This window comes from Thalassophryne amazonica, chromosome 16 (assembly GCF_902500255.1).
Source record: "Thalassophryne amazonica chromosome 16, fThaAma1.1, whole genome shotgun sequence".
Taxonomy (NCBI): Eukaryota; Metazoa; Chordata; class Actinopteri; order Batrachoidiformes; family Batrachoididae; genus Thalassophryne; species Thalassophryne amazonica.
The window spans coordinates 64,448,898-64,473,292 of record NC_047118.1 but is presented as its reverse complement, the minus strand read 5'-3'; the positions used below and the strand labels follow the sequence as shown (position 1 = coordinate 64,473,292).

General features: G+C 46.1%; 1 protein-coding gene across 1 annotated transcript in view; it reads left to right on the top strand.

Annotated features, from left to right (window-relative positions):
* Window positions 1-24,395, top strand: part of LOC117528620 (axin-2-like) — a 510,972-nt gene that overhangs the window by 384,330 nt on the left and 102,247 nt on the right. The window contains exon 24 of the mRNA XM_034191241.1: window positions 8,066-8,155. Within this exon, the coding sequence (XP_034047132.1) occupies window positions 8,066-8,155 (90 nt within the window). The remainder of the gene's footprint in view (window positions 1-8,065; window positions 8,156-24,395) is intronic.

The following is a 24,395-nucleotide window of genomic DNA, read 5'->3' as shown; positions in this document are numbered from 1 at the left end:
AAAAAAGAACCCTGCCCCGCGGGTGAAGATGAAGGTTGAATCAGACCAGCCGCCATGGACTCCTGGATGTACACATTCATTGCATGGCATTCAGGTGCTGACAGAGAAAAGGGTTTTCCAGGTGGCGGCCTTGCCCCGGGGGGTATCTCTATAGCGCAGTCATAATCTAGGTGTGGCAGTAACGATTTGGCCCTAGCCTTACTAAATACAGCAGCGAGGTCATGGTAACACTCTGGTACCCCGGCGAGATCGGGATTAGAACCCTGCGGGGTGCCTTCTGGGTTTTGCCGACATCTGTTATTACAGGCCAGTCTCCAAGCAATTATTTCACCCTTAACCTAGTCAAAATTAGGCCCGTGCCAGGGGTGCCCCAGAATGATCGAGTGAGTCATATTTTCCATTACATGAAAACTGATCGATTCAGAGTGAGTTTGAGAGATTTGTAATTTAATAGCCTGAGTGTGGTGAGTGATTTGGCCCAGTACGCGCCCGTCCACAGCACGTACCACCAGAGGACGAGATATCTTATACATCCTAAGGTGAAGGACCCTGGCGAGAGAAGATAGAATTAGATTGGCATCAGAACCTGAATCAACAAAAGCCGAAATATCAATGGAAGTGTGATCAGAAATTATTTTAGCCGGAATTATGTTCTGTGTCGAAACTGAGGAATTGGAATTTAGACTCACCTGCAACTCCGTTCTTGAGCGCTAGGTGGCACCCCTGGCTTGACAATCAGCTATTAAATGTCCAGACTGTCCACAGTAGTAGCAGAGGTTGTCCACATGGAGGCGCTGTTGCTCTGCTGGAGTCAGGCGCATGCGCCCTAACTGCATCAGCTTGTCAGTGTTGTGCAGAGACGGATCGTGCCGGGAGTGAGTGAAGGAGGCGGAGTGGCTGGAAGGCGTGTTGGACCGGTGGTCCAGATGATTCCCATGGCGAGGACGGTCCTGCAGTCGTCGATCGGTGCAGATGGCAGGGGGATGATCATTCCATCCAAATCCCCTGACAGGTCTATTCCGCCAGGATGCGGAATTCAATGGCATAATTTGTGACCCGGTGGCTGCCCTGCTTCAGTTTCATTAAGGAGCGTGCCGGAGAAGTATGCCAGAATACTTGCTCGAGAGCAGTGGGGAATGCCAGGAGTGAAGCACAGGACAGTGACTGATGCTCCTGCGGCCGTGGCCCAGGCAGCTGCTTGTCCGGACAGGTGAGTTATTATATATGCTATTTTTGTTCTGTCAGTCGGGAACATGGGTGACATCAACTCAAAATGCAACTCACACTGAGTGATGAAAGGCTTGACGTCTCCTGATTTGCCTGAGAAATGTTCTCGGTAGGATAACTGGTTGCACACAATAGGTGAGGGTACAGGAGGCGGCTGGCGGCCCCGGCAGGATGTTAGGACTCCCGGTGGCCGCGTCCAACGTAGCCTGAGGATCAAGTCGAGACAGTAATTGGCTCATCTGAGCGCTCACCGAAGACATAAACGCCTCCTGGTGTTTAGCAAGTTCTCTAAACCCAGCGCTAAGTGTAGAGAGCTAGTCTTCCTGCTGAGCGAGCTGCTGGCTGTGGTGGCGCACTGCCAACTGGAATGGATCTGAATCCGCTGTGTCCTTCGTTGGCCAGATTGATCTGACAGAAATAGCAGCAGACACACCCCAACAAGAAAAAGAACATAAAGAAAAGCATACATGAACAAAAGGAAGATAACAAAACTGACCAAAAAACAAAGCAGAAATCCAACCCCACCGTCAGACCCTGACATTTTTAAATGTTGACCCCAGTGTATTGACCCTTACCTGGCTATAGTTACCATGCTGTGATGTCTAACATACATAAATATTAACTAGGGATATTTATACTTCATAAATTATGGATAGTAAGTTTTGCCACCCTAGTTGTTGGTGACATGCCCACTCTCAGGGGTCTGGGCCATCCAACTGATGCATGACTGCCTTGTCTCTACTGCAACATGCTTGAATCTTAACCCCCCCCCCCCCCAAAAAAAAATTGAAGACTTCAAACATGCTATACTAACAACCTAAAAACAGTTGCCTGCTTCTTCTTCTGGGCTTCTTCTGTGCCACGCTTTCAGCTGCTGTATGTGATGTTGCATCCAATGATGAAAAAAAAAGGGAAGCAGCAGCATTTCCAACTTGCTGCAGTACAGTAGTAAAACTGATACAAAATGATAAAATGATGCAATTCAGGGACAATGCATTTTATTATGGGACAGTTTGATTCACTGTGATACGATGTATAATCTGATACAATTTATTGTTTAATGTAGACCAGAGGCGATTGCTCTAAGACTGCAAGGGAAGCTCAGCTTCCCCTGAAATGTCAAAAAATAAGTGATCAAATATATACTGTTGTGTGTACATGTCATTGACTAAATATGCGCTACAATGCGCTCAACTTTTGTTCAGAATCAGCTTCTTATCACTGGTAACGACACGGCTTTCCTCTCACTCATTCCCGCAGCTTCACAGTGATTTAAACAGTGTGGACACTGAGCGTCCACAGAGTTCAATAGCAAAGCAAAGAGTGTAGCGAAACGAGACGAGTCATTGGATAAATGCTGGGCTTTGTCCCGCCCATCGGACGCTCAGCATCTCTGGGGGTCTATGGGGCAATGGGCTGGCCTCGGCCGGCCCGGACGCTCAGCTTCTGCATGATCATTGGATGATCTGTCTGAGGCTGAATCCCTTTTTGATTGACAGCGAAATGAGCAAATCAGCAATCTTTTGGTGTAAACATCCGTGGGAGCATTTTTTAAATTTTCATTCTGTTCTGAGTTGAACCGGAGACTTTCCTAATCTTCTTAGCGGCATTTTCTTTGTTAAAAATGACTAGCGACAAATCAAGCTTCTATTTCTGGTGGGGTTTTTTTGTAGCTGCTTGTGTTTGGAGACTGACTTCTATCACTCTTTCTGACTTCTATCGCAGTTTCTGTCCCTACCGAGCAGCGGGTGCTGCTGAGCCCCTCCACCGTTACAAAGCACTTACAGGCGGACACACTTCACACTAGCCTCGCGCCAGTCCCAGCTAGCGAGCTAGCTAGGTAGCAAGCTGCACATAATGGCAGACAAAACTTAGAGTTAAATAGCAGGGCAGATCAACTCCTCAGATTAATTTGGTGCAAAAGGTAGGGAAAAGTAACAGGTCTTTTCAGCTGTCCTGGTATGACAACGTGAGCTGGCTGACTGGAAGTGATGTAACAAATAAAATGTACTGTTGGCCATGCCTCTTGATGAAACCATCTCAGGGATGTGTTGTCTGGTCAAAAGTGGGTTTTGGGGATCTGTCCAACTTTGACAGGGCATACAAAAGGCATGAAAAAAGCAATGAACATGTGAGTGCATGTGCAAGGTTAAGTTGCCTGGGCAGAGCATGGCAGAGCAAATGGCTGAGCATGCAATCAATGAAGGCGCTCGCATTCAAGTGGCAAAACATAATGAAGCAGTTAAACAAAACAGAGCTTTCCTAAACCGCCTTATTGATGTGACTTCCTTGCTTGGCCGTCAGGAGCTGTCATTTTGGGAGCATGATGAGAGTGTTGAATCATCCAGCAAGGGGAATTACAGGGAGTTTAATGAAACATTAGCTAAATATGACTCTGTCCTGGCCACACAATTCCAGTCATCAGCTGTGTTTTCTGGTATGTCCCATGCAATCCAAAATGACTTGATCTCTGCTCTTTCAGCCACTGTTTCTGTTGAGATCAAGGATGAAATCCAGGCTGCTCCCTTTTTTGCATGGCAGGTGGATGAAACAACTGATATAGCTTGCCATGCTCAACTCTTTGTCATTGTTCGCTATGTGGATAGGGCAGGTAAAATTCAGGAGCGCTTTATTGGATTTTTTGATGTTTCTGGGGGAAGAGATGCTCAGTCTGTTTTTGAAGTCTTGAATGAGAACATGCAGGGCTACAGTTTCAGGGAGAAACTTGTGGTGCAAACCTATGATGGGGCTGCTGTCATGGCTTCAGCTCTCAATGGTTTGCAGGCCAAAGTTAAAGCAATAGCCCCCAGCGCAATGTTTGTGCATTGCTATGCACACAGACTGAATCTGGTTCTATCTCAGGGGGCTAAATGCTTATCTGAGTGCAGAATATTTTTTGCATCACTCTCTGGGTTTGCCACATTTTTCTCAAAATCCGTCTTTTCTTGAGTCTGCAGGCTGCTCAAGGTTGCCCAGAAATGCTCCTACTCGATGGAATTTCACGTCACGGATAGTGAGCACTGTGGCAAACAATTATGATGCCCTCCTGCAAACGTTTGAGATGATCATTGCAGATAAGTCCATGGATGATGACACATTAGACTGTGCCAAAGGCCTTCTGATGAAACTGGAGGATTTTGAGTTTGTGTTCATGTTGTACACATATGAACAAATCTTCTCTGAGACTGATGTGGTGTTTGACATTGTCCAGCAGAGAGCTATCGATGTTCTGTACTGCAAGAAAAGAATTGAGTCTCTTCTTGCTTTTGTCAAAGAGAAGAGGTCAGAGGGGGCTTTCCAAGCTGTTTATGCCAAAACAGCAGATCTCACATCAGACCCACAAACTGAGTCCATGAGAAAACGCCGTCTGTCACAACTACAGGATCCCAAGGAGCGCTACAGAAATCTTTACATGACCATCCTAGACAATCTCACAGAGCAGCTACCTCTGCGTTTTGCAAATTTGGAAAGTCTGCGCTTCTTGGAATTGGTCAATCCAGGGAAATTTGATGAGATGAGATGAGACAAGTGTTTCCAGAGGAGGCATTTCAGAGTGTTCTGAAAAGTTTGGGCCAGTTCTTTGATTCAGGGAGACTGAGGTCTGAACTTCAAGTCCTATATTCAAACCAGGACTTGCAGGGCAACAGGGGAAAGCTATGTGATTTGTTGCTGTTTCTGAAAGACATGGAGTTGGACAGTGCAATGCCTCAGGTGTACAATTAGTGGCAACGATTGGAGCTACATCTGCAGGTGTAGAGAAGAGCTTCTCCTGTTTAAAGCGGCTCAAGTCTTACACCCGCAACACCATGGGCCAAGGCCGTTTAAGCAGTCTAGCTCTGCTGGCCATTGAGAGGACACTAGTCAAGTCCCTGGAAAAGACGCCTTGTTGGTACAACAGGGTCACAGATCATTTTCTTGAAAAGGAACGGAGGGTAGAATTTACGTATAAATAAACCGACACATTTTATGATGTAGGCCGAAATTGAGCTTCCGCTCCTTGAAAGACCAGCATCCACCACTGATGTAGACATTTATTTCCTTGATGAATTAGAATAGACCAAAAGTGGCATTGCTGATCTTTAAATGCACATTTCATAAAAGTTAGTGCTGTGATGCTGTGCATTTTAACTTTCCACAATAAATCTTCTGACTCACCTACGTAAACCATTACAATCTGATGACATGCAACACATAGCTTCGACTCTATTACGTAGAAGTAATATTGTAGCACCAGTGAGCCTTAATTCACTAATTTACCAAATTAAATGATGCAATCAAAGGAAAGGGTATTGTGGTGGTGGATGATTATGAGCTAGCATGATTAACCTGATAATGACGTATGAAAATCTGTTTCTGTTTGATATCTAATGTGCCACAGCAAGTCACATTACTTTTGAACTTTCATTATGCAATATGTATTTTTACTTGGCACATGTCTTTAAAGTGGTTGGCTGTTAATTATCTCTGGGATAAGAAATTTTGCGCACATTAATTCAAATCATTTGCAGATTCATGAGGCTTGTGTTTTTTTCCCCACAGTCCAGTGTTGTGTTGTTGCTGCCCTGCTTTCACCTTTTGTTCAAATAACAGTTGGTCATTGCATCAACACCGTTGTAGTCGTTAATGTGGAATTTAATTGTGCACCACAACTACAGGATGAAGTTGGATCATTACCATTTTCACTTACTGACCAGCCCGCTGTCCCAGAAATACTGCTGTAAAATTCTGCACACATGTTGAAGTGTAAATACTTTTATGATTGTGTGTGTGGTCTAAATACACATTTCTGTCTGTGTATATAGTCCACTTTCTGCATCTCATGCAAAGTAATCAAAAATGAAGTGTCCACGTGCACTCAGAACATCTGGTTCTGCGTCACTTGCTGAAACAAAAGGCCCTCAAATATAATGTGTGCACCATCCCTCTGTCTTCCTCTTTTGTGTTTCTCCCAGTTTTGCCAACAATATTTCAAAGCAAAATTGATTAAATTCTTTTCTTGTGTCTTGGTTGGTAAATATTTATCAACTGTATACTGATGTACATTTGAAAAGTGTTTGGAATTTATTTATTTATTTATTCATTCACCTTATAAGCCCATCTGTGGGCCTGGGGCCAAGCATCAACCCATCCCCTTTTTTGAAGAAAGTTGGCTAAACGCCCACCTGAAATTAAATTGCGTGAAATACATGACAAAAAAATGGACACAGTTATTGCTATATCTTTTTTATTTGTGATGAAATTAGATATTTTATTGAAACTGGCATTCCATTGTACATAATATTAGCCGTGCTTGTGCATCGGCCCAGCCCCTCTTCAGGTAGAATTTCACATGGAGAGCCCTGGACCCTCTGATGGGAGAACAGGGTATTTGTGTGTTTGTTTATTTTTAAAACATCCTATGGCCATTTTACTTCACTTAAAATTTTGTCTTTGTCTGCTTTTAAAAAGGCCTAAATGCTCATCTTGTCCACATCTTCTCTGGTTCCCTGACTGAAAAATGCACACGCTATGAATGTATATGTGTGCACCCTCATGTTTGTTTGCATGCTGGGCTGTGATTGGCCTATTCAAATATTTGACAGAACAACTCTGTCTGTCTGTCAGACCCTCTAAAGCAGATGATTGTGACTCTGACTCTGTCACAATAACTTGGTTTCCATTACAGGTTTGTGAAAAAGTTGTAATATTTTTAGAATAGTGAAATAATAGCATTTCTGCATAGTGATATAATGCAACTGCTGGGTTTTGTCTTTTCAACTGTCATTCCAATAATCATTGCAGTGGAGGGGTGAGTCTAAATATTGGCTAAATTTTGTTTTGTTTTTTGTTAAGCCATTATTGCTGTAACATCATCTGTTATAAGGTTTAGGAAACCTTCTGTCTTTTCTTCTATGTGTTTTTGTGCACCCTGTCACCTGTAATTGCAGAAAAAGTGCTTCCATTGCAGTTTTGCAAAATATGGCCATTCATATCACAAGACACCTATTGCGATTCGATACATATCACGATACATAATTACATCGCTGTTCACACTATGTAGACAGTAATCTGTGGTGAATTTTTAACTTTAAAGAAAGTAGTTCTGAAGTATAAAATGTAATCCTTAATGTTATCTGTTTCCTATTTGGTCATTTATAAATGCTTGATATTTCTTCTGCCAGAGATCATTATTTCTTCAATGCAGTAGTTGACGGTTTATGGTATCAGGATACTCACTTAAAAAAGACATGATTTGATACAGGCCCCACGATACAGCTACCATGATACGCGTTGGATCATCCTACACCTAGTATTTGTGTTGTTTTTTTTAAATGTGTTTCCATTCAGCATATTATTAATTCCCTGTTTCAAATTAAGTCAAATTTGGAGGGTAATGGAATCCTGCCTACTGTGGAGTGGAAATTTTAGCATCTCTGGAGATATAACAATAAAAACTAACTTTATAATGATACTTAGCTAACACCATACAGCTCTCTTTAAAGAAATGTGACTTTTAACACATCTGGTCAGGTTCTTAATTTCCTTCATTCTTTCTTTTGTCCTTCTCTCAAAACGTGTTTGGGTTTAGGGACACCAGGCTCCCAGTAATTGCTGTCTTGTCTAAATATTAACATTTTAACAAACAAGGACAGGTCACAGACTTCACCTCAGTGTCGTGTTTCTCTTGTGTTTAACTTTCTCTTTTAATACTCTGTCATTGGTTGTGTATCTGCATCCTGTTCAGTTGCATTTATACACTGGTGTAAATCACACTTATATACAGCACCGGATGGATTCTCTGCTGGTTTTCTTTGTCCATCAGTCAGACAACTTGCTGACGGTCTCGCCTCTCCTCCAGGTTCTGCAGAAGAAGGCGGAAAACCTACAGAGGCAGTTGCAAAGCTCAGAAAAGAAGCTACGTAACAAAGAGCTGGAGACTGAAGAGCAGGTAATACAGTCTCTTTGTTGCTGTCCATCTGTCTCACTGTTTTTTTTTTTCTTCCTTGCTTGCCAGAAAGTACAAGGGTAACTGGCTGTCTCTCATTCAGTCTTTTTTGCTCCTCTCTATTGTAATTGCATCACTCTCACTTACCCAACTATTTCCCCTGCATGGCTGCGCTCTGCCTTTGCCCCATAAATCTTTTCATTGCATATATCTGTTTGACATTGTTTGTTTGTTGCCTCCATAAGGGAGGCTTCATTTTCTCCAAAGTGTGTTTGTTGGTTGTTTGTTGAATTGTTCTCACGCTTTCTGAAAAACTACTGAAACAATTGTTAGTAGCAGCTACGTGACAGGTGTAGCTGGCAAACGATAGTTAGTGTCGGCCTCCTCATGTCTTCAGTATTCACTGGAATTCAAAGTGTGTGTGTGTGTGTGTGTGTGTGTGTGTGTGTGTGTGTGTGTGTGTGTGTGTGTGTGTGTGTGTGTGTGTGTGTGTGTGTGTGTGTGTGTGTGTGTGTGTGTGTGTGTGTGTTTGAGAGAGAGAGAGAGAGAGAGAGACACCATTCAATATTATGCTATGATGCATTTTTGTGGTGGTTTTGTATTTTATTTATACATCGTCATCAGTTCATTGACCTTTGTAGAATCAGTGTATATGCAGATTGTAGTATTTGAGAAGCTGAGGGAGGAGTCAGACTGTCGACATTTACGATTGTCTTGGATCAAGATTAAGATGCAGGCTTTCATTGACTTCCTGGACGTGGCTATCAGAAGTGTAGCTCTATGCAGAAAAAGTGTTGAACTTGTAGAGGTATTCATTTACCGCTGCAGTGACATTTGTGACTCTGGTTCCTTGGCCTTTGAGATCAAGAGACACGTGGGAAGAGCTTACAGACTAATGACAGAGATGTCTGGGTGCCGATGTCCTTGCAGGAGAACAACGGTCCAAGGCTACTTCTAGGCATCTTATATATGCTACTCTGGAACCACCCCTAAATCCCAACAGTTCAAATGTCAACCCCACTGAGGTCCTTAGTCTGGGTCTCATTAACATAAGATCACTGTCCTCAAAATCATTGTTGATTAATGATCTAATTATTGATCATCACTTAGATATGATTGGGTTATGTTAAACCTGGCTTAAACCTACAGTTGTCCTCCCCTTAAATGAGGCCTGTCCACCAGCATATACACTGAGTCACGTCCCTCGTGATGCGAAACAAGGCGTCGGTGTTGCTCTTATTTATAAATCTAGGTTTACCTTATTAGCTGTTGGGGGTCACAAATATAACTTGATTGAGCATCTGATTCTCCGCTCTGCTCAGGATATTACGTATTGCCAAGGTCAGAAGAATAAAAATTAGCCATATTACTTTGTCACTGTATATAGGCCTCCTGGCCCATATTCTGAATTCTTAGATGAATTTGGTGCATTCATCTCTAACTTGCCAACTAGTGCAGATAACATTCTGATCATTGGTGACTTTAACGTTAATATAAATAAGCCTTCTGAACCCCTCTGTAAATCATTTATGGAAATTGTGGATGCATTAGGATTTCGGAAATGCATTCAGGACTCGACGCACATTAGTGGAAATAACCTGGATCTGGTTCTCACACGTGGTATTGCTGACACGAATATTGACATCATGCCTCTTACATCAGTGTTCTCTGATCACTTACTTATTAAGTTTACAGTTTTGCTGCCGTGTTTAGTGGAACAACAGCCTTATATATCACTACGGTGATGCATCAACTCCTCAACTAAGACTAAACTCGAAGCTAGACTCCTTGATGTCTTAGCTTCACATTTGGCAAATACCCAATCAGTAGACAGTCTTGTGGATAGTTTAAACTCAGTGCTCAAAACTGCACTCGACATGATTGCACCACCTGTGTTAAAACCGCGCTCCCCCAAATCACAGTCACCTTGGTTCAATGATTACTGCGTGACCTCAAGCATAAGGCAAGAGGTCTAGAACGGAAATGGCGTCGTTCAAAATTAGAAGTATTCCACCTTGCGTGGCGTGATGCTATCTTAGACTATAAGCATGCATTACTGGCTACAAAGCGGACCTGTTACTCTGATTTGATAAACAAAAACAAGCATAACTCAAAGTTCTTATTCGACATGGTGGCAACACTTATTCATGGACAACCACCTGTAGGTCACTCTCCTTTTACAGCACAAGATTTTCTGGATTACTTTGAGAAGAAAGTAGAAGGTTAAACATATCCCAGCATGCCTTAACCCAGCCATTACACCCTGCTTTTGAGGTGGGCGCCATTACTGAGGTATTACCTAGATTTACAGAATTTGATAGTATCTCACTAGGCATGCTGACGAAACTTGTAACATCAACAAAAAGCACAACCTGCTTATTTGATCCTATACCAACAAAACTGTTTAAGGACCTGTGGCCCACTCTTGGGCCGACTGTGCTGGAAATTATTAATCTTTCCTTAACTTCTGGATCTGTTCCTCAATGTTTCAAATCTGCAGTGATTAAACCATTACTTAAGAAACCTAATCTTGACCCTAGTGTATAGAAAAACTATTGGCCGATATCAAATCTATCATTTTGCTCTAAAATTCTGGAAAAAGTGGTGTCACGGCAACTCATGGACTGTCTTATTGAGAATAATCTCTTTGAGTCACTGCAGTCTGCTTTTAGAAAATATCATTCCACACAGACGGCTCTCACTAAAGTTGTGAATGATCTGCTTACAATGGATTCAGTCACCACTACGGTTCTGGTGCTGTTAGATCTCAGTGCTGCATTTGATACCGTGGATCATCATATTCTACTTGATAGGCTGGAAAATCATTTTGGGATTACTGGGAGTGCCCTTGCTTGGCTGATGTCATACTTGACCAGTCGTTCTCACTGTGGTTTGTACAGTAACACTACCTCTAACCTTAGTGACATGAAATTTGGGGTTCCACAGGGGTCCGTCTTAGGCCCCCTGTTTTTCTCCCTTTATATAGCTCCCCTTGGGCACATATTACGGTGTTTTGGGATTGCCTTTTACTCCTATGCTGATGAGTTATACATGCCGATAACTGCTGGTAATCTCGTTCACATAAAATCCTTAGAAGATTGCCTTGCATCATTGAGAAGTTGGATGTCCAGAAACGTCCTCATTTTAAACTCTGATAAGACTGAAATGATGGTTCTTGGTCCAGTGAGACATTGGCATCAATTTGACCATTTAACACTCAACCTAGGCTCGTGTGTCATACTTCACACTGACAAAGTGAGGAACCTTGGGGTAATTTTTGATCCTACATTGTCCTTTGACCTCCACATTAGAAATCTTACGAGGACTGCTTTCTTCTATCTGCGAAATATAGCGAAGATTTGTCCCATCCTGTCTATGGCTGATGCTGAGACCCTGATCCGTGCGTTTATCTCTTCTAGATTGGACTACTGCAATGTTCTATTTTCTGGTTTACCGCAGTCTAGCATTAGGGTTCTCCAATTGGTTCAAAATGCTGCAGCCAGACTTTTGACACGAAGCAGAAAGTTCGACCACATTACACCCATTTTGCCATCACGTCACTGGCTTCCTGTCCCAGTGAGATCAAATTTTAAGGTTCTGCTACTAGTCTATAAAATTGTTCACGAAGTGGCACCTCCCTACTTAGCTGACCTAATTAAACCTTACGTACCGGCCCGGGCTTTGCGTTCTCAGGGTGCAGGACTACTCTGTGTCCCTAGAATGAATAAGAAGTCTGCAGGTCATAGAGCTTTCTCTTATCGTGCCCCTGTTCTGTGGAATGATCTCCCTGTGTCAATAAAACAGTCAGATTCTGTGGAGACTTTCAAGTCCAGACTTAAGATGCACTTACTTACTTTTCCTTTCGTATGGCTAGCATACTGGTATAGTTTTGTTTTACTGTTTTAATTCATTTTATTCGTAAACAGAGCGTGCCACGGCCTCAACTTTACCTAAATCCTGGTTCTTTTAGTGAAGCTTAGGGCTAGTGGCTGGCGATCACATTAGTATTTCTTCTGTTTTTCTTGTTGAATAATGCTGGCAAATTATACAGTATTTCTTGTCTTTCTGATGCCTGATTCTGTTTTTTTCTCTCTGTTTAAGGTGCAGCTGCATCCAGAGATGGGAGTTGTATTTGTGCTGGTGACCCTCCTGTCCTGTGCACCAACAGCAGTTTCTGTATATTCGTTTTGTGAATTGTTCTGTGAATTGTTCTGTAATTTATGTCTGTAGCATGGCCCAAGCAGAGGGTCACCTCTTTGAGTCTGGTCTGCTTGAGGTTTCTTCCTCAGAGGGAGTTTTTCCTTACCACTATTGCTCTGGGGGTTAGTAAGGTTAGACCTTACTTGTGTGAAGTGCCTTGAGGCAACTCTGTTGTGATTTGGCACTATGTAAATGAAAATAAATTGAAACAATTGAAGCCATTAGGGTCCTGTTACTTCCTGCCTTTCTGTATGCTGCTTCTTGGGGCCACTGAACAGACAGTCATTGGTGAGATATGCATGCAGTGTAATTAAACATTGCTTATTTATAATGCAAAAAAATTTAAAGATGATAGATTTTCCTTAGCATAAGTGACTTGCTGTTGCTGTTCTTGCTGTCTCACAGAGTCTAAACAAGTGTTCTGTAAAGTAGTCTTTCAGTTTGAGAGCATGGTTTCTTAATATTAATCATTCTCTAAGACAAAGAATATTTTGCTGCTGCTGTACCTCCTCCAGAGTGTGAATCACAGCATTTCATTCAGTATACAAGAGACTCTTGTCACATATTTAGACCATTCCATCTTGTGGCCATAGATGATAATGCACTGTTTTTCAACTATATGTTGTGAAAGTGTAGGAACACGGACCCACAACAGGGGGCGCAAATGAACGGACAATGGAGAAGGTAAATAACAAGGTTTTACTGTTGTGAAACGTGCACAACCAATACAACAATTGACAATTTGGGGTTAAGCCGAATTCCACTGGTGTCGTGTGGGCAGGCTCGAAGGTAGGAGACGTCCGTCCAAGTCGATCCGGAACCACCCAGATTTCCTCTGCCACTGAACCCTGGAAGTACTGGAACCGCCAAGTCCCGAATTCCAAGGTGGCCACTGCCTCCGCTCGTCGGATCCGGTACTGCTGGCAAGAGAACAAACACACAGGTGTGGATTGGGCTGCACCCAGTAACACAGAGAGGGGAGAAGCCGTCTCCACCTCACGTCACAATACTGCAGGAAGGTGAGTACTTATCTGAAGCAACGGCTTTTAGTAGACAGCTGTCCTGCAATGCTCAACAAGAAAGGCAATATAATACAGCAGAGAATCGTTACCTCTATCTTAAGGCGATATCTCGGCACTGAGGTGGATACGCCGTCCTGGTGATATACCTCCGTGCTGAGTGGAGTCAGCTGTGTCCAGTGATGGGTGACAGCTGTCACCCTGGCTGCTCTCGTAAGGCGGCAGCGCCCTCTGGTGCCTGGAGCCCGCACTCCAGGCAGGGCGCCCTCTGGTGGTGGTGGGCCAGCAGTACCTCCTCTTCAGCGGCCCACACAACAGGACCCCCCCCTCAACGGGCGCCTCCTGGCGCACGACCGCGCTTGTCCGGATGGCGACGGTAGAAGTCGGCCAGGAGGGCCGGGTCCAGGATGAAGCCCCTCTTCACCCAGGAGCGTTCTTCGGGGCCGTACCCCTCCCAGTCCACCAGGTACTGAAAACCCCGGCCCATTCGACGGACGTCGAGGAGCCGGCGCACGGTCCAAGCCGGTTCCCCGTCGATGATCCGGGCAGGAGGTGGTGCCGGACCCGGGGTGCAGAGGGGTGAGGTGTGATGGGGTTTTATCCGGGAGACATGAAACACTGGATGAATCCGCAGCGAGGCCGGAAGCCGGAGCCTCACTGCGGCGGGATTGATGACTTTGAGAATTTTGAAGGGACCGATGTATCGTTCTTGGAGTTTCGGGGAGTCCACTTGAAGGGGAATGTCCTTGGTGGACAACCACACTTCCTGCCCAGGACGATACTTGGGGGCCGGGGCCCGCCGCCGGTCTGCGTGTTTCTTCGCCCTCGTCCGGGCCTTCAATAAAGCAGAGCGGGCGGCACGCCACACCCGACGGCACTTCCGTAGTTGGGCCTGGACCGAGGGCACACCGACCTCTCCCTCAACCACCGGAAACAAGGGGGGCTGATACCCCAAGCACACCTCGAACGGGGAGAGGCCGGTGGCTGATGACACTTGACTGTTGTGGGCGTACTCGATCCAGGCCAGGTGGGTACTCCAGGCCGTCGGGTGCGCGGCTGTCACACAGCGTAGTGTCTGCTCCAGTTCCTGGTTGGCCCGCTCTGCTTGCCCGTTGGTCTGGGGATGATACCCGGACGAGAGGCTGACCGTGGCCCCCAGTTCCCGGCAGAAGTTCCTCAAATGTGTGAGGTAAACTGGGGACCGCGATCGGAGACGATGTCTGATGGTATCCCATGCAGACGGACGACGTGGTGGACCAGGAGGTCCGCTGTCTCCTGGGCCGTTGGTAGCTTCGGGAGGGCCACGAAGTGGGCCGCCTTGGAGAAACGGTCCACTATCGTGAAGACGACGGTGTTTCCCTGGGACGGCGGGAGACCCGTGACAAAGTCCAGGCCGATGTGGGACCAGGGGCGATGAGGCACGGGCAGCGGCTGTAGCAGCCCTGAGGTCTTTCGGTGGTCGGCCTTGCCCCTGGCGCAGGTGGTACAGGCCTGGACGTAGTCCCGGACGTCGGCCTCCAGGGACGCCCACCAGAAGCGCTGCCGGACGACTGCCACGGTCCTTTGCACCCCAGGGTGACAGGAGAGCCTAGAACCGTGACAGAAGTCCAGCACCACCGCTCTGGCTTCCGGTGGGACGTAGAGTCTGTTCTTTGGTCCGGGGTCCGGGTCAGGGCCTCCCGGACGGTCTTCTCCACGTCCCAGGTGAGGGCGGCCACGATAGCGGACTCCGGGATGATGGGATCCGGGGGATCCGACGGTTCCGTTCTGACTTCGTCTTCGTGTACCCGGGACAATGCATCCGATCTTTGATTCTTGGTCCCGGGACGGTAGGTAATCCGGAAGTCAAAACGGCCAAAGAATAGTGACCAGCGGGCTTGCCTGGGGTTCAGCCGCTTGGCGGTCCTGATGTACTCCAGGTTCCGATGGTCAGTGAAAACCGTGAATGGCACGGCTGTTCCCTCCAACAGATGTCTCCACTCTTCGAGGGCCTCTTTCACCGCAAGGAGTTCTCGATTGCCGACGTCATAGTTCCGTTCGGCCGGGGTCAACCTGCGGGAACAATAGGCACACGGGTGAAGGACCTTATCGGTCTTCCCGCTCTGGGAGAGCACCGCTCCTATCCCTGAGTCCGAGGCGTCCACTTCAACCACTAACTGGCGGCTAGGGTCGGGCTGCACCAGAACTGGTGCAGACGAGAAGCGCCGTTTCAACTCCTTGAACGCGGCTTCGCACCGATCCGACCAGGTGAAGGGGACTTTTGGTGAGGTCAGGGCTGTCAGGGGGCTAACAACCTGACTGTAGCCCTTAATAAACCTCCTGTAGAAATTAGCAAAGCCGAGGAACTGTTGCAGCTTCCTACGGCTTGTGGGTTGGGGCCAATCTCTCACCGCCGCAACCTTGGCCGGATCAGGGGCGACGGAGTTAGAGGAGATGATGAACCCCAAGAAGGACAAAGAAGTGCGGTGGAACTCACACTTCTCGCCCTTCACAAACAGGCGGTTCTCCAACAACCGCTGTAGGACCTGACGGACATGCCGGACATGAGACTCAGGATCCGGGGAAAAGATGAGTATATCGTCTAGGTACACGAAGACGAACCGGTGCAGGAAGTCCCGCAAGACATCGTTTACCAATGCTTGGAAAGTCGCGGGAGCATTAGTGAGACCGAACGGCATGACCAGGTACTCAAAATGACCTAACGGGGTGTTAAATGCCGTCTTCCATTCGTCTCCCTTCCGGATCCGAACCAAATGATACGCGTTCCTAAGATCAAGCTTGGTGAAGATTCTGGCTCCATGCAAGGGGGTGAACACTGAATCCAACAAGGGCAACGGGTATCGGTTGCGAACCGTGATTTCGTTCAACCCCCTGTAATCAATGCATGGACGAAGCCCGCCATCTTTTTTACCCACAAAAAAGAAACCAGCACCCATCGGGGAGGTGGAATTCCGGATCAACCCGGCAGCTAATGAGTCCCGGATGTAGGTCTCCATTGATTCGCGTTCCGGCCGTGAGAGGTTGTACAGTCTACTGGACGGGAACTCACTGCCTGGAACCAAATCAATGGCACAATCATACGGGCGGTGGGGAGGAAGCGTGAGAGCCAGATCCTTGCTGAACACGTCTGCAAGGTCATGGTACTCCGCCGGCACCGCCTTCAGATTGGGCGGGACTCGGACCTCCTCCTTAGCGTGGGAGCCGGGAGGAACCGAGGAACCTAGACACTCCCGATGGCAGGTCTCGCTCCACTGTACCACTACCCCGGACGGCCAATCGATCCGGGGATTGTGCTTTAGCATCCAGGGAAAACCCAGAACCACACGGGAGGTGGCTTGAGTCACAAAGAACTCGATCACCTCCCGGTGGTTACCTGACACCACCAGAGTTACTGGTGGTGTCTTATGCGTGATCGGTGGGAGTAGGGAGCCATCTAGTGCCCGAACCTGTACAGGCGAGGTAAGAGCCACCAGAGGGAGCCCTATCTCCCTGGCCCATCTACTGTCTAGCAGATTCCCCTCAGAGCCCGTGTCCACCAGTGCTGGGGCCTTCAGGGTTGAATCCTCATACAGGATCGTGACTGGGAGTCGTGTGGCAATGTGGGTGTGTCCCACGTGAATGTTTCGGCCCACCCCTGGCCCAGTCTCTAGGGGCGAGCGTTGGAGTTTAACCGCTCGGGGCAGTCGCTTGCAAGATGCTCACTCGAGCCACAAACAAAACAAGCTCCGTAGGCCCGCCTCCTTTGTGCTCCAGGTGCCCTAAATGTTGCCCTGCTCGTGTCCATAGCTTCGTCAGCAGGGGGAGCCGTAGGCGCACGGAGCGCAGGAACAGAGGAGCGTGGGGAGGGCGGAGCTTGGTCGGAACCGGAAGGGAGAGGGACGACGCGTGCCTGGCCACGCCCTTCGCCTCGCCGGTTGTCGAGTCGTATGACTAGATCGATGAGCCCATCTAAGTCCCGCGGTTCGTCCTTCGCCACCAGGTGCTCTTTTAGGACCAGTGACAGTCCGTTTACAAAGGCGGCGCGGAGGGCAGTGCTATTCCAGCCGGATCTCGCCGCCGCGATGCGGAAGGCGACTGCATAGGCAGCTGCGCTCCGACGCCCCTGTCTCATTGACAGTAGCACGGTTGAAGCGGTCTCTCCTCTATTGGGGTGATCGAACACCGTTCTGAGCTCCCGCACAAACCCATCGTTTGTATGAAGGAGCCGTGAGTTCTGCTCCCAGAGCGCTGTAGCCCAAGCGCGTGCCTCCCCACGAAGCAGGTTTATTACATAAGCTACTTTGCTAGCGTCAGTCGCGTACATCACGGGACGCTGTGCGAAGACGAGCGAACACTGCATCAAAAAATCCGCGCACGTCTCCACACAGCCTCCGTACGGTTCTGGAGGGCTTATGTATGCTTCTGGGGACGGAGGGAGGGGCCGTTGAACGACCAGTGGAACGTCACTATCACGCGCAGGATCCACGGGAGGGAGAGCCGCAGCGGCGCCCGGAGGGCGCGCTTCCACTTGTGCGGCGAGAGCCTCCACCCTGCGGTTTAGGAGAACATTCTGCTCGGTCATTAAATCCATCCGAGTGGTGAAAGCGGTGAGGATCCGCTGCAACTCACCAATTACCCCTCCCGAAGACGCCGACGCGCCCTGTTCTTCCATTGGCCGTTCAACAGCCGGTTGACGCCCCTCGGGATCCATGACGCTGGCCGAGATATCCTGTTGTGAAAGTGTAGGAACATGGACCCACAACAGGGGGCGCAAATGAACGGACAATGGAGAAGGTAAATAACAAGGTTTTACTGTTGTGAAACGTGCACAACCAATACAACAATTGACAATTTGGGGTTAAGCCGAATTCCACTGGTGTCGTGTGGGCAGGCTCGAAGGTAGGAGACGTCCGTCCAAGTCGAACCGGAACCACCCAGATTTCCTCTGCCACCGAACCCTGGAAGTACTGGAACCGCCAAGTCCCGAATTCCCAGGTGGTCACTGCCTCCGCTCGTCGGATCCGGTACTGCTGGCAAGAGAACAAACACACAGGTGTGGATGCGGCTGCACCCAGTAACACAGAGAGGGGAGAAGCCATCTCCACCTCACGTCACAATACTGCAGGAAGGTGAGTACTTATCTGAAGCAACGGCTTTTAGTAGACAGCTGTCCTGCAATGCTCAACAAGAAAGGCAATATAATACAGCAGAGAATCGTTACCTCTATCTTAAGGCGATATCTCGGCACTGAGGTGGAGACGCCGTCCTGGTGATATACCTCCGTGCTGAGTGGAGTCAGCTGTGTCCAGTGATGGGTGACAGCTGTCACCCTGGCTGCTCTCGTAAGGCGGCAGCGCCCTCTGGTGCCTGGAGCCCGCACTCCAGGCAGGGCGCCCTCTGGTGGTGGTGGGCCAGCAGTACCTCCTCTTCAGCGGCCCACACAACACTATAACTCACTTTGGAATATAAATCACATGACTTTTCAAACAAGTTTTTTTTTTCTTTTAACATGCCTTATAGACAAATTTTGGCCTCTTTTATAAGCATTTTAAAATATCACGTTATCGTGTTCTATCTCCTATTCTGCTGGAATGCTAAACTACTGTCGCATTTATTTTAAAACATTCACATATAATTGTTTCTGTTGTCACTACAGATATTGTGTATTTAAGATATACTCACTGCATCCCTAAATGTTTGCTGAAATGAATAGCAAACAACATAAATTTTTCACACTTTTTCAAGAAGCAGTTCACTGAAACACCACAGAAACTTACACACATTTTACAGGCCAAATCTCATAAGATTTGAAACAGGCCTAACACATGTTTCACAGTATTCCACAATGGTCAGCATTTCTTATTAATACTGTTAAATTGTTTTTTATGTATATAATTTTTTTTAGTAGTAGTTTGTAAATGATAACAATTGGGACTTGTCATCTGTCCTTTTCCAGTTTAACAGTCCTTCTGTAAACCTCCCTCCACTGCTTTTTATTTTCCATCCATCCCTGCTTTACCTGCACCTGATTTGCTGAGGTGTTTATTTAACACTCACTTGTATTTTCTTATTCTTAAAATGCTGAACACACCTGATTCTTAACAGTTATTTCTGAGTGGAGGAGATAAAGATGGGAAACATGATGAAGAGTAGGATTAAGAACCACACTTCTAGTTAAGAACCGGCATGATGTCCCCTTACACATTTCCTAAATTCCTTCAGATTTTTGCTCCAAGATCCTCCTCCTGCAGCCAGGAATGCCACCTCTACCTGCGTTCAGTGTGAAATCTTGGTGTGCGCACGCACACTGTCATGTGCTCCCCGTGGCATTCCTGAATGCCCTGTAATCAGGCTCTGTATTGACCTTGACACACAGAAAAGAAAGCAGTAACAACAACACTCAAGCAGAAGCCTGTTCTTTGTATCCTGGTATGCACACCAAAGGCATTCATTCTTTTGATCTTCGCATCAACCTTTGTACATACTTCACACACTTGTCACACACTTTGCTGTCTGGTTGTCGTCATAAATCTGAAGGACGGGGTCAGTGGTTTTTAGTTGCTGCTGCTCACTGACCCAGTCACAAAGGCACTGAACAGTGTTTCAAATGACTTAAAAAGAACTTATCCCTGGACCTGCCAGCTATGTCACATTGTTTTGTCTGTGTGAAGTGATAGATTCATTCTTTTCACTTTATAGTGATATATTGTATTAGTTACTGGGTGATAAATCACTAAGGGCAGGAATAATTTGAGGTTATTGGTTAACCGGCAAAGGTAACCGTCCAAAGGTTGGTGAAGTTCTCTCACTTTATACATTTTTCAGAAATTAAAAGATTTGGAACATTAGTTTGCCTGACAAACATGATTACATATTACATAGACCACAGCTGTTTATGAAATTAATGGCATTGATGTTTAAAATGAGAAGAGACAAAGACAGAATCCTTGGTGCTCAACTGCGGTTTCATCTTTTCCAGAGATAAGGCTTCAAACGGCTTTCCCCCATTCCCTTCATAATGCCTGCTACCGTCTGATGGAAGACAAATGCGGAGTTACAAGTCTTTCTTTTCTGGCGTTGAGCTCTGTGTTTTTTGGTGGCTGAAGTGCCGGTCCTGCCACCAATTACCTCTCATCTCCAGCAAAAAGGATTATATGTAGGCTGGAGGTCTAACCAACAGTCTCCAGATGTACAGTAACATTACCCCCAGGATGAAAATACAAAATGAATAAATAAAAATGCCATACAATAAGGTCTCTTCAGATAATCCTTCGGTACCACTGAAAATACTTTGTGTTAAATGAATGGTTACTTAGGGAGACTAAGAGGAGTCTCACTTGCATTGTGAGGGAACATCAGGTCCAACAATTTGGCCATGTAGTGCATTTCTCTTTACATGATCCAGCACACAGCTGCCTCAGTGTTGAGAACACCAACAGCTGGAGAAGGTCAATGAAACACCAAGATTTCACCTGGCGGTGGCAGATAGATGGTTACTTTTGAGAAGTTTGAATGGACCAGTCATCTGCTTATTTGGATGACCGTTCTGCATAACCTGACCCGATGTTTGAAATGTGGCCCTGCAATATACTGGCAGCCTTTCTGGGCTGTACCCCTCCTCTCCACCATGACCCTGAACTGGAATAAGCAGCATTAGAAACTGAATGAATGATGTGGAAAAATAAGCTAAACTGTTTTATGCTGTGCCATGCCCTTCCCACTCCTTGTCTTTAGATGACCAATCAATAACTGAAGTGTAATTGTGTCATTCCAAATATGGTCTGCATTGTAGCCCATCAATACGGTTGCTCCAAACATCAGTTTTAGTCATAATCAGGTTCCAGTTGCTTCTGCTGTTTTTAAAGGGAATAAAACTTGCATATTTTGACTTTTAATTAGTTTCCTGACTAAGATAGACTTGTATTGAATTCCCTTTCATCATAAAGAGTGTGTGACACCAAAAAATGTGCACAAATAATCACTAAAAGTCTTGTCTGAAGACCCACTTTTATTCTCTGGCTTTTAGCTCTGCGTGAGTTGTATGGTCCTCTGTTGTCTTTGGCCTAGTGTTTTATTTATTTATTGTTTTATTGTTTTTATGTTTATTTATTTATTTGTATCTGAGTGGGTTTATTGTTTTGTATAGTTGTATAATCATTTTTATGTGCAGCACTTTGGAAACTGTTCTGTTGTTTAAATGTGCAGTGGATTGGATTGGATTGGATAAAAACATGAAATGTTGACATTTTAAAAAATCCTGGACAATAAAAGTCGATAAGTGCGCAGGTGAAGGATAAACAACAGCTGTCTGAAGCCTGCGCTCTATTTCAGCCCTCAGCCGCGGCCATATTGTTGCTACGTCATCACAAGAATGGAACCTGCTGATTCAAGCCCAAATCAATTGTAAACACGGCGGAGGTTGAGCTGTTTTCAGATGATTTGTTTTTTTCTAGTGTGGAGTTTTTTTTTTTTTTTTATGTCCAGTCTAAAGGTGACAATGAGGGAGAAGAATCCTCGGAGAGAACCCCGCCTCGTCAACAGTACAAATTAAGTTGTTTTCTCGATATTCAGGTAGCAGTTGATAATGTATCGATTGATTCCATCAAAGTAGCTCTGCAGTCCAAACGTGAATAGCACTGTCACCACATGGATTGTTGCCATGCTTCAATGTAGAAGGGCAACAACTTCACTTGGTAACAGTACAGTGACAATGGCAGTGAAATGTGGGTGTCCTCAAGGAGGGGTTGTCTCTCCTCTTTGCTGATTACTTGTTGTGGGCAGTCTTCTCACTGAGTTAAATCATTTCAGACTGTACACCAAAGGGTATATGCAAAAGATTTAGCTGTCTTTATTGAGGGATTCTGTTTGGGGACTGTTTCAGAACCCATGTAGAATGCTCACAGGATTGTAGAGAAGTGGTGTGTGTCCAACAGTTTGTCTGTGAATCCACACAAAACAGTTATGGTCCTCTTCGCAAATAAGAGAACCAAATTCAGTCTAGTTCTACCAGAATTGGGTGGTATTGAGCTGAGACTGTTTGAGTTGGTTAAGTTCCTTGATGTCTATTTAGATAACAAACCTAACTGGAAGAGACACATAACTGAGAAATGTCATAAGGCAATTCTCAGTTTACAACCTTTCTGTCGTATTGGGGGACGTAGCTGGGGAAATGAGATGGATCGACACTTCAGTGGTAAGACCCATGCTAAGTTATGCTGCGATAGTTTGGTGGACCAGAGTGGAGCTTGGAGCTGTGAGGATTATGCTGACTCATGTTCAAAGAGTGGCATGCCTTTGCATTACAAGTGTCCTCAGGACAACAGCAGCAGCTTTAGAAGTACTTCTGAACTTAGCCCCTCTGGACCTTTACATTGTTGGAGAGGCACTCTCTGTCATTAAGGCTACGCTAGTTGGACAAGTGGCAAAGACTAGCAGATGCCAGTCATGCCTTAATCAGGTAAAGAATATCAGCGGATCTTCCACTCATTATTTTCCCATGTAATAGGGTAGGAAAAAGGTATTCTTTTGTAAATAAATTTAGTACAGTGATAACAAGGAGAGAGTCATGGTCAGATCCGGTGTCGCCGACCGAACGGTCCCCCCTAAAAATTACCATCACTGCGCAGGCGTCATTAGCCGCAGTTCATGGATTATCACCTTGTTTCTGCTTCAAACTACACTCCAGTCATCATCTAGCTCAGCAACAGATATCTGACGCTTTTGTACAACAATCATTTCCACCTAAGTTCAGCATTATTTCATCATAAAAGACAGAGGAAGCGATCAGAGTGCCCCGATACACGAGCTGCTAGCTGATGCGTTCACTGCACGTACGTAATTTCCCAGCGTCACAGAGTAACGCCTCGTTTCTGCTTAAAACGGCCTCGTTTCTGCTTAAAACTGACTTTAGAATGATTCAAGAGGTTTTACCTTGTCATCTGATGATTAATAGTCCCATTAATCCATTTGATGGCTTTGGGTGAAGAGACTCTGTCTTAGACGAGCAGATGAGCTCTGAAACAGCGCATGCGCAGTGGAGGCAGGGCGGCCCGTTTGGTCTGTGACACCGGCTCTGAACACAACCTTACCTAATCACTTGTTTTACAGTTGGATTATTGATCGGGGGAAAGCCGGAGCTGGAGTGTTAATAAAACACGACTGCCTGACACAGGAAAAGAGCTTTGCACTGGGCAGATACATCACCGCCTTTCCGGCGGAGATATTTGCTGTCATTCAGTGCATGGAGCTCCCGATTGACCTCAATTTTAGGGGTAAAAGTTTTTATTTACTCAGATATTCAGGCATGTAAAGAGCTGTTAAAGGGCCGCTCTTCTCATCAGCTTTGGTGTGGGAGTGAGCCCGCACTTAACACACCTCTTGAACAGACATAGAATGATAATGAGACTCCAACAGGTCAGTACCTGTCCAGGTTGTGGGGATGAACCTGAGACATTTCTCCATTTTTTGTGCCAGTGTCCAGCATGGGGTAGACTGAGGCAAAGGTTTTTGGGTCTCTTTATCTAGGAACCTCACCAGATGAGGAAACTAAAGCTAAGAAATCTGGTATCCTTTATCAAGAGTGCTAAAAGGTTTAACTAAGAAGGTTTATTTAGGGGGGGGCTTTTGTGGCCTACACTCTCCTGGGCTGATAGTCCACCCCCTCTTTCCTATCCTAACCACATCACCAAACACCTCTGTCCAGTGACCTGTTAACCCTATAAGTTCTTCCCACGTGTCTCTCGATCTCCGGAGACACGACCGTCACTATTGACAAATGTGATTATAAATCCTACAGGCTTCCTCGTTCCTCGCCGTGATCTTGCCCTAGTTTATCAGCCAAAACGTGCCTTTGTAATCAGATCCCTCACATGCTAAAACACCACTTCTGCCCAGGCTTCACACAGATGTTGCCTGACTTTTACCCTCGCAGGCTCCCTCACTCTAAAATGGCAGATCAGCAACTTGCTGTGTGGTTCACATCTCCTTGAAGCGAGGAGCAGAATGTTGAAAAGCTGTTTGTATAAATACACGAGTCAGTGGGCACT